We start from the raw sequence: 16,668 nt of genomic DNA, 5'->3' as shown, positions 1-16,668 counted from the left end.
GCGCCCTCATATGGAGCCAGGGTGGAACTGCACTCGTTCTCTGAGCACCCTCGTGTGGACCAGAGTGGAACTGCACTCGTCCTGTGAGCGCCCTCATGTGGACCAGAGTGGAACTGCACTCGTCCTGTGAGCGCCCTCATGTGGAGCCAGAGTGGAACTGCACTCGTCCTGTGAGCGCCCTCATGTGGAGCCAGAGTGGAACTGCACTCGTCCTGTGAGCGCCCTCATGTGGAGCTAGAGTGGAACTGCACTCGTCCTGTGAGTGCCCTCATGTGGAGCCAGAGTGGAACTGCACTCGTCCTGTGAGCGCCCTCATGTGGAGTGTGGAGCCAGAGTGGAACTGCACTCGTCCTGTGAGTGCCCTCATGTGGAGCCAGAGTGGAACTGCACTCGTCCTGTGAGCGCCCTCATGTGGAGCCAGAGTGGAACTGCACTCGTCCTGTGAGCGCCCTCATGTGGAGCCAGAGTGGAACTGCACTCGTCCTGTGAGCGCCCTCATGTGGAGCCAGAGTGGAACTGCACTTGTCCTGTGAGCACCCTCATATGGAATCAGAGTGGAACTGCACTTGTCCTGTGAGCACCCTCATGTGGAATCAGAGTGGAACTGCACTCGTCCTGTGAGTGACCTCATGTGGAGCCAGAGTGGAACTGCACTCGTCCTGTGAGCGACCTCATGTGGAGCCAGGGTGGAACTGCACTCGTCCTGCGAGCGCCCTCATGTGGAGCCAGAGTGGAACTGCACTCGTCCTGTGAGCGCCCTCATGTGGAGCCAGAGTGGACCTGCACTCGTCCTGTGAGTGACCTCATGTGGAGCCAGAGTGGAACTGCACTCGTCCTGTGAGCGACCTCATGTGGAGCCAGGGTGGAACTGCACTCGTCCTGCGAGCGACCTCATGTGGAATCAGAGTGGAACCGACCTCATGTGGAATCAGAGTGGAACTGCACTTGTCCTGTGAGCGCCCTCATGTGGAATCAGAGTGGAACTGCACTCGTCCTGTAAGTGACCTCATGTGGAGCCAGAGTGGAACTGCACTCGTCCTGTGAGCGACCTCATATGGAGCCAGGGTGGAACTGCACTCGTCCTGCGAGCGACCTCATGTGGAGCCAGGGTGGAACTGCACTCGTCCTGCGAGCGACCTCATGTGGAGCCAGAGTGGAACTGCACTCGTCCTGTGAGCGCCCTCATGTGGAGCCAGAGTGGACCTGCACTCGTCCTGTGAGCGACCTCATGTGGAGCCAGAGTGGACCTGCACTCGTCCTGTGAGCGACCTCATGTGGAGCCAGAGTGGAACTGCACTCGTCCTGTGAGCGACCTCATGTGGAGCCAGAGTGGACCTTCACTCGTCCTGTGAGCGCCCTCATGTGAAATCAGAGTGGAACTGCACTCGTCCTGTGAGCGACCTCATGTGGAGCCAGAGTGGAACTCATGTGGAGCCAGAGTGGAACTGCACTCGTCCTGTGAGCGCCCTCATGTGAAATCAGAGTGGAACTGCATTCGTCCTGTGAGCGACCTCATGTGGAGCCAGAGTGGACCTGCACTCGTCCTGTGAGCGACCTCATGTGGAGCCAGAGTGGAACTGCACTCGTCCTGTGAGTGACCTCATGTGGAGCCAGAGTGGAACTGCACTCGTCCTGTGAGCGACCTCATGTGGAGCCAGAGTGGAACTGCACTCGTCCTGTGAGCGCCCTCATGTGGAGCCAGAGTGGACCTGCACTCGTCCTGTGAGCGCCCTCATGTGAAATCAGAGTGGAACTGCACTCGTCCTGCGAGCGACCTCATGTGGAGCCAGAGTGGAACTGCACTCGTCCTGCGAGCGCCCTCATGTGGAGCCAGAGTGGAACTGCACTCGTCCTGCGAGCGCCCTCATGTGGAGGCAGAGTGGAACTGCACTCGTCCTGTGAGCGCCCTCATGTGGAGCCAGAGTGGAACTGCACTCGTCCTGTGAGTGACCTCATGTGGAGCCAGAGTGGACCTGCACTCGTCCTGTGAGTGACCTCATGTGGAGCCAGAGTGGAACTGCACTCGTCCTGTGAGCGCCCTCATGTGGAGCCAGAGTGGACCTGCACTCGTCCTGTGAGTGACCTCATGTGGAGCCAGAGTGGAACTGCACTCGTCCTGTGAGCGACCTCATGTGGAGCCAGAGTGGAACTGCACTCGTCCTGTGAGCGCCCTCATGTGAAATCAGAGTGGAACTGCACTCGTCCTGTGAGCGACCTCATGTGGAGCCAGAGTGGACCTGCACTCGTCCTGTGAGTGACCTCATGTGGAGCCAGAGTGGAACTGCACTCGTCCTGTGAGCGACCTCATGTGGAGCCAGAGTGGAACTGCACTCGTCCTGTGAGCGCCCTCATGTGGAGCCAGAGTGGAACTGCACTCGTCCTGTGAGCGCCCTCATGTGGAGCCAGAGTGGAAGCGCCCGTCCTGTGAGCGCCCTCATGTGGAGCAAGAGTGGAACTGCACTCGTCATGTGAGCGCCCTCATGTGGAGCCAGAGTGGAACTGCACTTCATGAGAGCTTCATGAGAAATTGCACTGCGTACTCGATACGCGCTTTGAAGCTTCAGTGTCAAATGTAACATCACTAGTTTCTAGTTACCTATAAGTTTGTTTTTTTGTTTTATTTTAATTTTTGATTGCGAGTTCCATTCGTTTTATTCCTAGCTCTTTTCTTTTTCCTCTCTAGTCTTTGTTCTGTTTTAGGTTTTATTCTTTATTTGCATAATTATACTCTTGTGCCTTGTCTCTTGTGTTTGTTCCTGCCCTGCCTTGCATCCTGAGATTTACTGGCCATTGACCCCCACTGTCTGACAGCTAGACTGTAGCACCTTTCACACTGAAGAGATCATCAAGCCTCCGGTTCCTTGCGTTCCTGTTTGTGTTCCACACCATCATCCCACCTGGTTCTCTGCAGTCTTCAAGCTCTTCATCACCCCAGTTCTAGTTTCAGTGATCATCCTTCCTGCCTGTCGTCGTGTCATCTGCCCTGCCCTACTGTCTGAACTGTTTCACACCTCACTCTTCTTGTTGAGCCCTGTCTATAGTATTGTTAATAAAACTTCCCTTCACGTTCGTTCTGCATCTGGGTCCTCTCTCTTGCAGATCCTGACAAAACTGCCATATGGCTAATTGAAGACAACATGTTAGAAAAAATACATAGATGGAATAATTCTTGTGCTTATTATCTGGTGAGTCAACTAAAGTGTCAAAGTGGATTTACATCGCATATTAGATTCAGGTTTCCAGTAAGGATTGTTTGCAAAAAAACAAACAAAAAAGGTTTAGTGCATCAAAATATTTACCGACATGGAAATAACAATTATTGATAATTTTTTGATTATCGATTATCACCAAAAAGGTTAATAATATTCATATAATTAAATTGTATATTAAATTATTTTATCACTATTGGTAAGAATAATACATGTTACCTCTCAAACATCATTCTTCCTTATTTTTGTAATTTTGTCTGTTTTTTACAATCTTAAAAAAAGTTAAGCAGAAAAATAGCCTAATAGCTGCACCCGTTTCTGAATATTGCTGGATCAAGTATTGATATAAATAATCTTTATAACGAAGTACAAAAAAATCATGACACTTGTTAATAAAAATAATTGTTTGTATACAATTTAATAATATATAATAACATGTTGTTTGAAATGGATGAGGAAAACAGCGCCTTGTAAATCTCTGCCGCTCGTCAAAACTACAAATGTGCGTCTGTCAAACGAAGGAAGACTGAAGGAGTTTCCAATAAAGGCAGAAAGAAAGGTAAAATAAACATGTTACGTCTGTAAAGTATTGTTTCCACAATTTAAACCCTAATTATCATCCCAAACATTTAATCTTTCACTCTGAGCATTAAATCACATATTATTTATTTATTTAAAGCACAAGATTATCAGCAAGAACCTTTTACATCCATTTATTCCAATGAACAAATGATCATTTCTCCTCTATAACTGAAATAATTATTCATTTAGTCTCATGTTGAACAAACACTGAGAATGTGCAGAATTTACTGCTTCAGTGATTTGATGTAATACAAGGGGAAAAAAAGATATATAATCATATATAAATATGATGCAAAAAAGTTAGAGATTAATAAACACACATTGACTGAAATAATCGGGTAAACGTCAATTATCCTGAAAACATGAATGCTAAAACGGTCTCTAATCGGTCTAATTGTGTGAAGTGGAATATAAATGAAAACTTCTTGTTTATTGATCTGAGTGTTGCTGTGGTGCTGGATATCAGTCATGTGATCATCACGGCCCAATCACAGCCACCGTACTGATATTCAGATCTACAGCACTCTTACTCATGAGATATGGATTAAATATTGGAAACATGATGAAAGCAGGAAGATCCAGATCTACAGGAGTGACGTTTACTGACTATTGACCGGTAAGATCCTCAGAGAGTCAAAATTACAACAGAAGAATGGAAAGAGTGTGTGAGTGAAGGTGGTTGTGAATGTGTGTAGATGTGTGTTAGTTACAGGATCAGAGAACGACACCGTTCCTCCGTCATAGTCCAGATTCACTCTCACACGATCAAGCTTCTGTTCAACACGAAAACCAGAACCCAAATACAGTCCGTCCTGATAAAAACCAGATCCTAAAAGCGGTACGCACTGATCATAAAAATACTCCACACTCCAGACATCAAAAAAATCATCTCCCTTCCTCTGGTTTGATGCTGTAGTTACTCCAAGAGTCCACCATGAACTCTCTTTAACCTCCACATCCCAGCAGTGTGTTCCTGAGTTAAAACCCTCTGAACCCAGAACACAGGAATGACAGTCAAATCTCTCTGGATTATCAGGAACAGGTTGATAGTTCCCGATGTTTGTCACACTGGTCAGATCATCAGACAGGACGAGATCTGGATTCGCAGTGTTTGGATCCAGAATCACAGGAGCTGATGAGACACAATCAACAGATGCTTTTATTCTGATCTTCATATAATGATCAAGAGTGAACCCAACACAGATTATTATGAATTATGACACTCGTCCTGTTGATCAAACACATTTTCCTCTGATCACTGTCAGTGCTGTTATTAGTTTCACACTCGTTTTTATCATCAGCGTTTAACGGCATCAACTACAAACATTAAATATGAGATTCAGACATTTGTGTCCATCAAGAGAAACTGATACTTTGGGAAAGTTAAATAACAATAAATCAATGAGATCTGTTGAGATTTATGATGATGATGAAGAACTGTAAGTGTGTGTCTGATCTTCAGCATCTGATCATCTTCACACGTCACAAGTACTGGCTGGCGGGCAAGAACGTTGTTCTCCAGCAACGAAACCCAGTAAACTAATCAAGGATCTTGCCAGGACGTCGCCAGTTTTACTATACAGAAGTTGGTGTTTTGAGGTGTAAACGACATGCCAGATAGTTGTTGTGCGATTGGATGCACTAACCGCAGATGAGATAAGCAGCATTCACAGTATCTGTGCAGTGATCATTCCATCACTCCATCAAAGGTCATTTCAACACTTGTTTGAATACAATGGGAGTATGATCATGTTCACGAGTTCACATGTTAATGAAATCTGATGTAATATTTTAATGCGTATTTGGCTTGCTGTCCGGGGGGAGGGCTCCGAGCTCGGAATTCGCCCCGACCCCAGAGTACTCCCCCCTATGAATGTATAGATCATAGGTATCTATGAGCAGGCCCATCTGAATGTGAGGTGATGGGGTGGTGGCGGGATGCTGAGAAATTTGTCATGAGACAGGAGGTAAGGGAAGGCTTTATTTATACTGGCTTCTTCTTGTGCTGATTGGATGATTACCTGAACATGCTCCTCCCGAACTTTGTTACATAAAACTTCATTAATTAATCGTGTCTTTAAGTTACCCTGTAGTTTTATCAATCAACACCACCAGCTGGTTCGGCGAGTCAGCTGTTTGTGTTATGAGTTTAAGCTAGGCTAACTGTACGTTCACACCGCCGCCGGGAAAAATTCATTGAAAATAAATGACTTCCAGGCACTCTGACGCTCTCGCCGGCGGCGGTGTGAACTCACAGTAACAGCTGTCGTTTTTTCCTAACAACAACAAAAGTGTGTGATAGGTTGTTTTGAGGTTTGTGATATCTAAGGTTTTCAATGAGAACCAGAGATGACCCAACAGAAGAGCTAGATTATTTATGGAGTAATTATTACTGCTCGATTATCTTAAAAAAAAACCTTGTCTACTTTACACAATTTAGCTACCTTGGAGTTAATCCTAGTCCATAGTTATGCAGCTAGCTCGCTAACAGACTTGATAGCTACTAGAAAGACCTGGAAATACAGGACTCTATGTTGAAAATACCCGTTTGTTGCCCGCCAGGTATCCATGGTAGTCACGTGACTGCAAAGTATGAATTGGCTCTTATAGTCTGTGTTTTGTTTTAAATTAGTTTATTAAGACTGTCTGTTGTGTTTGACTTATTACTTGAAAAATTATTATTATTATTAGTGAAGGCAAAGCATCACTGCTTACAAACACGAATCACCTTCAACACTTCCTAGCTACACCCTAACAACCATTGTTGAGCACTCTAGCAACCCAAATCCAAAGAGGGATATCTTCTAATCTGAATGTCATAGAGGAGTTGCGGTTGGTTTATATCATTCATTCTTACAAGCAGCCTTTAAAGTAATATCATTGGCAGCTGCCAAGCCACTCCCTAGCAACTAAGCAGAGTACCCTAGCAACTGTTCAGCAAGACCAATATCTCTGCACCAGAACATAGTAGAGACATGGTGGTTGGCTCCCTTGACTAATGCTAGCAAACAGAACTTTCATCATGCTACACATGCTAGCAGAATAGCTACTTGCTAATAGCGATTAGCTACGTGTTAAAACTGTCAACAATGCTAACTAAAACACAGTAGCAGCATGCTAATAATGTTAACACCATGTTCACAACTTGCAAGAAACATGGTGATTGAGTTAGCATCATGCTAGCAACATGCTAAACTTATTATTATTTCATTAAAAGGATGTTTGCAAAATGTTAGCATCATGCTAAGAACATGCTAATCATGTTAACAACATGATAAATGTGTCTAATCTATCTATCTCTGTCATGAAGAGCCCCTAACTCTCCACCCATCCATCATGTCCAGCTCAGATCTCCTGCTGTCAGACTCACTGTTTTGGACGATGTCCTGCATCTTCTTCCAGACTCTGAACGGCAGGTTGCCCAAGTATCGTGGCACATGAATCAAAGCTCCAGAAGCCATCTGTGGATCCGGCTGTGAGCTCTGGACTCTGGAAGAACATTCAGGAGTCAGAACTGCAGTGGCTTTGGATCATGGGCGTCGGAAGGAAAAAATTGTGTGGGTCCTCCCCCAGAAAAATGTTACTGGAGTAAATACCATTTCATGTAGGCTATTCTGGTGCCTTTTAATTAAAACAAGTAAACTAAACTCCACTTCACATCGGGCGGTTCTTTGCCTCCATGTCGTGCATTAAATGCACAGCTATCTGTGGATTATCCTGCTAATACCATGGTAATTTGCCAGCAATGACAATTTATAGCTGTTATTGATGTTTGCAACGCAATATTTGACTGGAAAGGTACAACGGGCGGTTACTTTCGTCAGTTGTGTCTCGTTGAGAAATATAATGTAGCGATTCAGCGGAGTTGAACTTATTATGGAATTCCCTAATAATTGGATTTGACTGACGGCGGCTCTGAAAAGCGAACAGACAAATGTGCTGAATTAGAGACTGTAGCGACTATGGCTCGATGGGTAAAAATGGACTTTTAATTTATATACTAATTAAAAGTGAAGACACTTTCTAATTCCCACAGACTTGGCAAAGTCTGTATCTGAAACCCTTTTTATGACTCACTTCCCCCCTCTCGACAGTGTGAGCTTCAAAGACATTACTGACATTCCGATCTCAACAGAAAACCCGCTCTGAATCACACACACACCAAACCACTCTGAAACTCCTAAAATACAAGTTACACACACGCATGAACCATTATCAAAATGTTTTTATGTAGTTTTCTTGTCTATGGGTTGTGATGGGATAAATTGAGATATTTATGCACCTCTGCAGATGTAATGGACACGTGTGTTGATACATTTGAGATGTATCTGTTTCATTAACTGATATTAATGTCGGGTATGATATCCTACGGATCGTACTGAGCTTCTTTGTACAGAAATATAAACTATATTCCGCACAAATGTTTATTCCTAGACATAATGTGGTATTAAAGTTTTAATGCATTTTTCTGTGTACGATCAGAAGAGGCGTTCCTTCACAAACAATGAAACGCTCCCGCCTCAGAACCGAAAGATTCCATTGGGTCCCGTCATCAAACAGGGCGTTACCCCGCGCTGCTTTAAAAACCACAACACAAGCAGACGCTCTCTCTCTCTGCTCTCATACACTCTCACCCTCGTGACTCCGAACTCTGAACTCTCACCCCTCCCTGCACCAGCAGCGGAGCGGGAGAAGGCACAGGGCCTTCATCCAAACGAACCGCGGATGTAAAAATCCAGCTTCGTCCTGTAACTAAGTTTTCTCGCCTTTCCCGTACAGGGAAAAGAAGTCTTCACTCGGTAATGTTACTTTCAAGTAAGCTTTTAAGAACTTCACGCGAAACGCAAGCCTACAAATCGATGAGACACGGTCCAGCCAAGATACGCACGTGGTCCCGAAGCCCAGCTTCACACAGACAAAGGAACAGAATCGCAAGTAACGTATAAAATGATCTCTCTCGAAGCTGCTTTCACAGTTGTCTCTTAAAAGGTTCTGTTTGTAAATTACCATACTTTCTCCCTCACTTTCTTCCTAGTTTCATTTTGATCAAGTCATGTTTATGTTTGTTTGTCTAAACGTTCGTGGGTCTTGTGTAATTTTACGTACGTAGATTAGCCTATATTACTTCCTATATGCATATAATCCTTTGTGTGTCATTTTTGATTAAATAAATCTTTTATACTTTGACTGACTCTGTGTTACAATCCCACCAATGTAATTGTCAATGAAATTGCGATAAGATCTAGCTACTAGCTCTTTATTTTAATTCATAAACCCAGCAATTTGCATCCACGGCCAGGAGAGAATCTGTCTGAGGTTTGATAATATAAATATTCCTTCTTAACTGGTATAATCAAAGCATTCGCTGGTCGAATGACTGATGAGAGACCAGTTATAGAACGAAATATTTTTGATAGTTAGCAGGTAATGTAATAGCATATGTGAAATTTATGAATTATGACTATGAGTTATGATTTTTAATATTTCCCCAAATTTCCTTACTGCTCGAGCTAATATTTCATATATGACCTAATTACGATTGTTACCATAAACGCTACATATTGGTGGAGAACGCGACGCATTTCAAACTTTACTTGGTGGAAAAATTCAGTTTCAGTCATAAGTTTATTGATTTGTTGATTAAAAATTGTGCATGCATGTTTTTGAACTGTGAGAGAAGTCGTAAAGCGAACTCACCCAGCTGACCGAGGCACAAAGCCAGCTCAGCTTACAAATTAACAGTGTCCACAAATGGCAAACATTTAGTCACTGTTAAATTGTATAAACTGCAGTATTAAAATTAAACGACTGTTAAGGCGAAGAAAACTCTTAATTAGTACGTATAAATCTGATCAGTATTTAATTACCGCCGAATTAGGACGATGCTCTCCTCTTTCCGTGCGAGGCATAAATCTGATCTGGGCGAGTTTCCCCATTTCAGTCGCTAGGGCCCCTTTCTTAAATCGTTAGCAACGATTCTCTCCTGGTGAAACACTGGATTAGCTACCCAGTGCGAAGCCACGCATGTAAATTCATATTAGTGAAATTTTGTGTGACGTGAGACTGTAATTACTAGCAGATGAAAAATACCTGCATAAAAAGTAGACGATAATTCCTACTTGTAAACACTACAGATGATAATTCCTGTGTGTATTTGAACCGTTTCCTGTAAAATGTGTAATCGAAGACAGACGTTAAATTCCTGTAATTCACATTTGTGAAACGCGCGCAAAGCGAGCCAGAATTTATTTGTGATTCTTAAAAGACATAGAAAGTCTGCAAGCCTCAGTTGCTGAATCACTACACTGACCACCACTAGAGGGCAGCCTTTAGGTGTGTGGCAGTTCTCAAAGTATACGCCCCCACGCTGACGTCATCTGAACAAGCACTTCCTCTTACTGTCAGCCTGCACGAGCACAACAACGCCATCTCGTGGACGCTCTCAGATAAGACCTGCGTTTCCTCTAAAAATGCTTTCATTTCTAGACTGAATTTTTCTGAGCTCTCAAATGGGACATGCATTCAAAACCCCGAGTTTGTTATGCGGATGTTATTTGAGAGTTAGATAAATTCTCTCTTCTGTTTTTGACTGTCACATTTTGAGTTTAATTTGAAAAAGAAAATCAAATTAGAGCTTAAAATTTAATTCACTCAGTCCATTGAGAGCCCACCCAGGGGGGGGAAGCACGCCACCTTGTGGTCCCCCTGGGTCGGATTATCATTTCTCCCCTCAAGTCTGCATTGAAGTGTCTCAACATTGTGGTTAACCATAACCACTTCTAATAACTTAAAGGTTATTGTAAGGATTGGAAAAAAAAAAAAAATCATTCCGATTTTCAATTCAATTATTTTGATAATTAGTATGGATACTTCACTGCTATCATTCTAATTTTCTTCCCTCTGTTATCTTTGGATCTCTTGCATGTTTATTTGAATTTTAATTTAAACTAGTTTGAATTTTAATTTAAATTGTGTCTGCTCAACCAGGTGGAAAGGAGTTACGCCCCCCTGTGGTCCAAACCCACGTCAGAGGCCTAGTCCTTTCCTGCATCACAAGCCTGCGTTGTTATTCAAAATTTTATCTCACAGATAATCTTTTCTTCTTTCTCCAATCTCCAAAAGGGGGAGGGTTTATTCTGATAATTGCCACCAGTTATCATAATTCCCTCTCGTTTTTATCATAAGTTTAGTAAAACCTTTCCACTTATTATAAACCACAGAATACTAGATATTCCCCTGGTCATATTTTAGGTGTTTGGCCTACTTTTCTCTCTTAGACACCCCCTCTTCTGAGATCCTGTCCCGATAACTCACGCCTGCTGGACCTATCAGGAACTCTAGCAGTGTTTAAGAGGCTTAGGCCTCTATTTTAAATAACGCTCCCCGTGTTATTGTTTACAACATTTCATTTGCAGATCAATTCACTTCCTTGTGTTGTGTTTACCTTTTTCTCTGCTCTCACCTTTATCTCTCTCTTTTCTGTGTGATTTGTTCCCTCATTTCACTTAGAGACAGAACCTTATAGAGAGACCCCCAGGAAAGCTGAATAATAGAGTGACGATCAAAGTTGGCATCGCCAGGCGACCACCAGGCTACCGCCTGCCAAAATTTCTATTGTGGGTCTAAAACGTACCCACGCAATTGGCTCCGCTAACTGTCAGCATCAGTTAGCCCAAATTCTCATAACGGCAGCGGCCCGTATGAGTCTAGCGCATTAACCTAAAAACAAACTTGCATTTTGTTTTCTTTTTGTGTGTGCTGTGCTCTCTCGCCAACAGTAAGCGGAGATGTCGAGCTCACCCTGTCCTGCAGTCCGCTAAGACGATCTTGAGCCAAGAGCAACGGGACACAGACCTGGACCAGTTCGAGTCCCATGATCCAGCCCAGACATACAGCCACGAGCAGCTGTCCAAAATCTTCGGAAACCTCGCACTCAAACTCGTCGCCAGGGCCCGGGACAGCGAAAGGAGCAACGCCGACCTGCAGCAAAAGACAGCCACACTACGGCTTCAAGCCACAGCGGCCCGGAAGGACCGGGACCACACCCAAAGTCGTCTAGACCAGCTACTCTCCCTGCAAGAGGACGAGACCAACGCAACACTGCGTCAGGAAGTTGAAAGACTTCAAAATGCCCTAGACGACCTCCGTCTACACACAGACGGCAGCCAGCAGTCGGAGGACAACACCAGGAAGGAACTCGACGAAAGACTCCGACTGGCTGAAGCTCTCATAGAGAGAGCACATATTGAACTCAGAGACAAAGACTCTGAAATCAAGGCCCGTAAAACCCATTTACGAATGGCCTGAGCTGAACTCCATCAGCTTACTCAGCTAAGTCATGATCTCAGGTACGAACTTGACATTGCTCACAAAGAACTTGCACATTTTGACAGACTTAAAGGTGACCGGGAAGGGGAAACACACCTCACACTGTTATCCCCTTCCAGCGAGTCTGTGCCTTTCAGCCACACACACAAAGCTGAAAAGGCGGGCGCAAGCCCACTGCACCACACCATGCCTGTCAACACATCACAAGCTGAAGTGAGTAGAGCTGTAATGGGTCAGAATCCCCCCAGACGGATTGGGCCCCCAACAAACAGCTCTCTCACCCCACAAGCTTTGACAAGATGGCCAGAAACATCCCTATGTTTGCTGAAGACCACAATGTACACGTACCTTTCAGACATTGACTTTCATTTACACACTGTCCCCAACGCGACCGCTTGGGACGCACTGTACCTGCTGAGAATCAGACCCAGGGTTTTTCCAAGCCCTTGACATCCAGCAGAACCGACGTGGAAGAAAATGTCGCCTTCAGAACATTATTCCTACGGAACCTACACCCCACAATGAAGACAGCGCAGCCACTTCTGATACAACTGACATCCTGAGTGTGCTGAAAGAGCTCCTTCACAGGACGGGCGAATAGAACAGGCCTGACATTTTATGCCTCAGCATAAAACCTGAAACAAGCACCCAGAACATTGCTTTCCATCCACAGGCTACAATGCTAACTGTCACCTCACAAAGTGACAGCACTTCACAAAGTGACAGCACCGACATCAGCCTGAGCCACCCTCCGATCACCTCACCAGCTCAAACGCCAACGTTCCTAAGGAAACGGATCGAAAAGGGGGTGGTTCGAACACTTTACATGGTCACACAACGACCACTCAAACACCCTCATGATTGCAGTGATTACACAGCACGAACGAACTTTAACAACACACTGCACACCTCAGAGCCACTAACGCGGCCTCCGCTGTGTACAAACAAGGTCATGCGGGCCTCTGAAGAACAAACTTGTCCAATGCCACCGCTTACCCCACCTACCACCCTCGCACGACATCTGAACACTGAAAGCCAGTAACTCAGATTGCTCTCTGAGTCCAAGCACATGCTGCGTTCACCGGACTTTCAAATCGCATTGTGCACATGTTGCCATCACAGCGCCACAGCTTGTAAGGTCACAGCGCACAAAAGGGGGGTCAAGCGTGCCCAGTAAACACACCATGTACTGAACACCGCAGCATCAAAGCCACACATGGTACATTAAAGCATGTGGCATACCAACCTCAGCGAAAACAAAAGACTGTCCTAAGCCAACCAAGGACGTCCCTCGCTGAAATTTTTTATTTTTTTTGTTTTCTCCTTCTCTCTCTCTCTCTCTCTCCCTATTGCCTCTAACAGGATGCTGTGGTGGTTCGCGAGAAAGCAGCCACAATCAGACATCACCAGGTCCGGCATCCGGCATCGCACGGAGAGAGCAACCCTGAGTCCTGAACACCAAGGCAGGACTCGCACTCAACACAGTCCCTCCAAGCATGGGCAACCGCCCAGCCTGAACACCTCACCTGTGTCCATACCTGGACCGCAGCTGACGCTGCGCTGTGTACCTCCACAGCAACCGACCACGCCCTGACTCCCGTCTTGGCTTTCACCCTGTACCAGACCCTACCAAATGTGAGCAGCCACAGCAAAGCTCACAAAGCCGTGTCTGGTGGTTTCCTATGGAACCGCAAAAAGGGGGTCCCGATCCGGGGCTCGCCTAAACCTCATTTGACCTGAGTCCTCAGTCATCAGCCACTTGCCATCGACCATTGCGCTGATTTGTTGTTCGATGAAGTCCCTCCGAGGTCTTCATCTAACAAAAAGGGGGAATGTAGCGACTATGGCTCGATGGGTAAAAATGGACTTTTAATTGATATACTAATTAAAAGTGAAGACACTTTCTAATTCCCACAGACTTGGCAAAGTCTGTATCTGAAACCCTTTTTATGACTCACTTCCCCCCTCTCGACAGTGTGAGCTTCAAAGACATTACTGACATTCCGATCTCAACAGAAAACCCGCTCTGAATCACACACACACCAAACCACTCTGAAACTCCTAAAATACAAGTTACACACACGCATGAACCATTATCAAAATGTTTTTATGTAGTTTTCTTGTCTATGGGTTGTGATGGGATAAATTGAGATATTTATGCACCTCTGCAGATGTAATGGACACGTGTGTTGATACATTTGAGATGTATCTGTTTCATTAACTGATATTAATGTCGGGTATGATATCCTACGGATCGTACTGAGCTTCTTTGTACAGAAATATAAACTATATTCCGCACAAATGTTTATTCCTAGACATAATGTGGTATTAAAGTTTTAATGCATTTTTCTGTGTACGATCAGAAGAGGCGTTCCTTCACAAACAATGAAACGCTCCCGCCTCAGAACCGAAAGATTCCATTGGGTCCCGTCATCAAACAGGGCGTTACCCCGCGCTGCTTTAAAAACCACAACACAAGCAGACGCTCTCTCTCTCTGCTCTCATACACTCTCACCCTCGTGACTCCGAACTCTGAACTCTCACCCCTCCCTGCACCAGCAGCGGAGCGGGAGAAGGCACAGGGCCTTCATCCAAACGAACCGCGGATGTAAAAATCCAGCTTCGTCCTGTAACTAAGTTTTCTCGCCTTTCCCGTACAGGGAAAAGAAGTCTTCACTCGGTAATGTTACTTTCAAGTAAGCTTTTAAGAACTTCACGCGAAACGCAAGCCTACAAATCGATGAGACACGGTCCAGCCAAGATACGCACGTGGTCCCGAAGCCCAGCTTCACACAGACAAAGGAACAGAATCGCAAGTAACGTATAAAATGATCTCTCTCGAAGCTGCTTTCACAGTTGTCTCTTAAAAGGTTCTGTTTGTAAATTACCATACTTTCTCCCTCACTTTCTTCCTAGTTTCATTTTGATCAAGTCATGTTTATGTTTGTTTGTCTAAACGTTCGTGGGTCTTGTGTAATTTTACGTACGTAGATTAGCCTATATTACTTCCTATATGCATATAATCCTTTGTGTGTCATTTTTGATTAAATAAATCTTTTATACTTTGACTGACTCTGTGTTACAATCCCACCAATGTAATTGTCAATGAAATTGCGATAAGATCTAGCTACTAGCTCTTTATTTTAATTCATAAACCCAGCAATTTGCATCCACGGCCAGGAGAGAATCTGTCTGAGGTTTGATAATATAAATATTCCTTCTTAACTGGTATAATCAAAGCATTCGCTGGTCGAATGACTGATGAGAGACCAGTTATAGAACGAAATATTTTTGATAGTTAGCAGGTAATGTAATAGCATATGTGAAATTTATGAATTATGACTATGAGTTATGATTTTTAATATTTCCCCAAATTTCCTTACTGCTCGAGCTAATATTTCATATATGACCTAATTACGATTGTTACCATAAACGCTACAAGACGGTAAAAGTAAGTGGGTCCAATATCATTGGTCTTAAAAAGTGGGTGGGTCTTGTCCCACCCATATACAATGGTTATGACGCCCATGCTTTGGATCATAACCAGAGAGACCAGAGACAGGAGCAGATCACTCACCTTTCCATTGAGACTGGAAACTCCTGCAGAACAAACACACCATTTATCATCAAGAACTCAATCAATCATCAATCAATCAACCAATGATCTGAAATCAGACCTTCAGAAAGCAGACGTCATTGGCTTTCATCATCTCCTCCATGTCTTTGATTGTGTGTGAAAGAGCTGAGATGTGTGTGTTCATCTCCTCCAGCTTCTCCTTCATCCTCTGCTTCTTCTGCTCCTCTTCCTCCCTCAGTGCAGTGACTGTAGCTTCTTCTTCATCTCTGAGAAACTGATGAAGCTTCTCAAACTGCTGTTTAATCTGACGCTCTGTGTGCTCAGCTTGAGACTGAAATCACATCACATTCACTTCAGTCATCTCAATCGACACACATCATTAATATCCAAGATAAACTCGGATACCCGACATAAAACAACCCAGAAGCAGATTGCTGCTAGTCATTTACAGAAATAATAAACTGTTATCCATTATATCAAATCATAACTGTATATAGTGATCCAACAGCTGTAATGAAAACTAGATTAAAAAGTTCGTCGAGACAAACTTTAAGTTGGCTTGAGAAAGCTGGACCAGAAAGTTTGAAGAAGTTTAAAGCAGTTTGGAGTTTAAAGTAGTTTGAAGTTTAAATTAGTTTAAAGTTCAAATTAGTTAGAAGTTTAAAATAGTTTAAAGTCTAAATTAGTTTGAAGCTTAAATTAGTTTAAAGTTTAAATTAGTCTAAAGTTTAAATTAGTTTAAAGTTTAAATTAGTTTCAAGTTTAAAGTAGTTTAAATTTTAAATTACTTTAAAGTTTAAATTAGTTTGAAGTTTAAATTAGTTTGAAGTTTAAATTAGTTTAAAGTTTAAATTAGTCTAACGTTTAAATTAGTTTAAAGTTTAAATCAGTTTGAAGTTTAAAGTAGTTTACAGTTAAAAAGTTGTTGGGGGTTTTCTAGTGGGTTGCTAGGGTGTTTTGGGTGGTTGTTAT

General features: G+C 43.8%; 1 protein-coding gene across 1 annotated transcript in view; it reads right to left on the bottom strand.

Moving 5' to 3' along the window:
• Positions 1–3,595: 3,595 nt before the first annotated feature.
• The window catches only part of LOC311066064 (E3 ubiquitin-protein ligase TRIM35-like), a 37,941-nt gene continuing 24,868 nt past the window's right edge, over positions 3,596–16,668 (bottom strand). Inside the window, exons 3-6 of the mRNA XM_084087037.1 lie at positions 15,797–16,027; positions 15,697–15,719; positions 7,162–7,280; positions 3,596–4,923 (exon numbers count right to left, since the gene is read on the bottom strand). Of these exons, the coding sequence (XP_083943163.1) occupies positions 4,391–4,923; positions 7,162–7,280; positions 15,697–15,719; positions 15,797–16,027 (906 nt within the window). The 3' untranslated portion in view covers positions 3,596–4,390. The remainder of the gene's footprint in view (positions 4,924–7,161; positions 7,281–15,696; positions 15,720–15,796; positions 16,028–16,668) is intronic.

This window comes from Abramis brama (genome assembly GCF_963993115.1).
Source record: "Abramis brama genome assembly, chromosome: 16".
Taxonomy (NCBI): Eukaryota; Metazoa; Chordata; class Actinopteri; order Cypriniformes; family Leuciscidae; genus Abramis; species Abramis brama.
The sequence above is the reverse complement of the archived record's forward strand: the minus strand, read 5'-3'. Positions and strand labels throughout refer to the sequence as shown.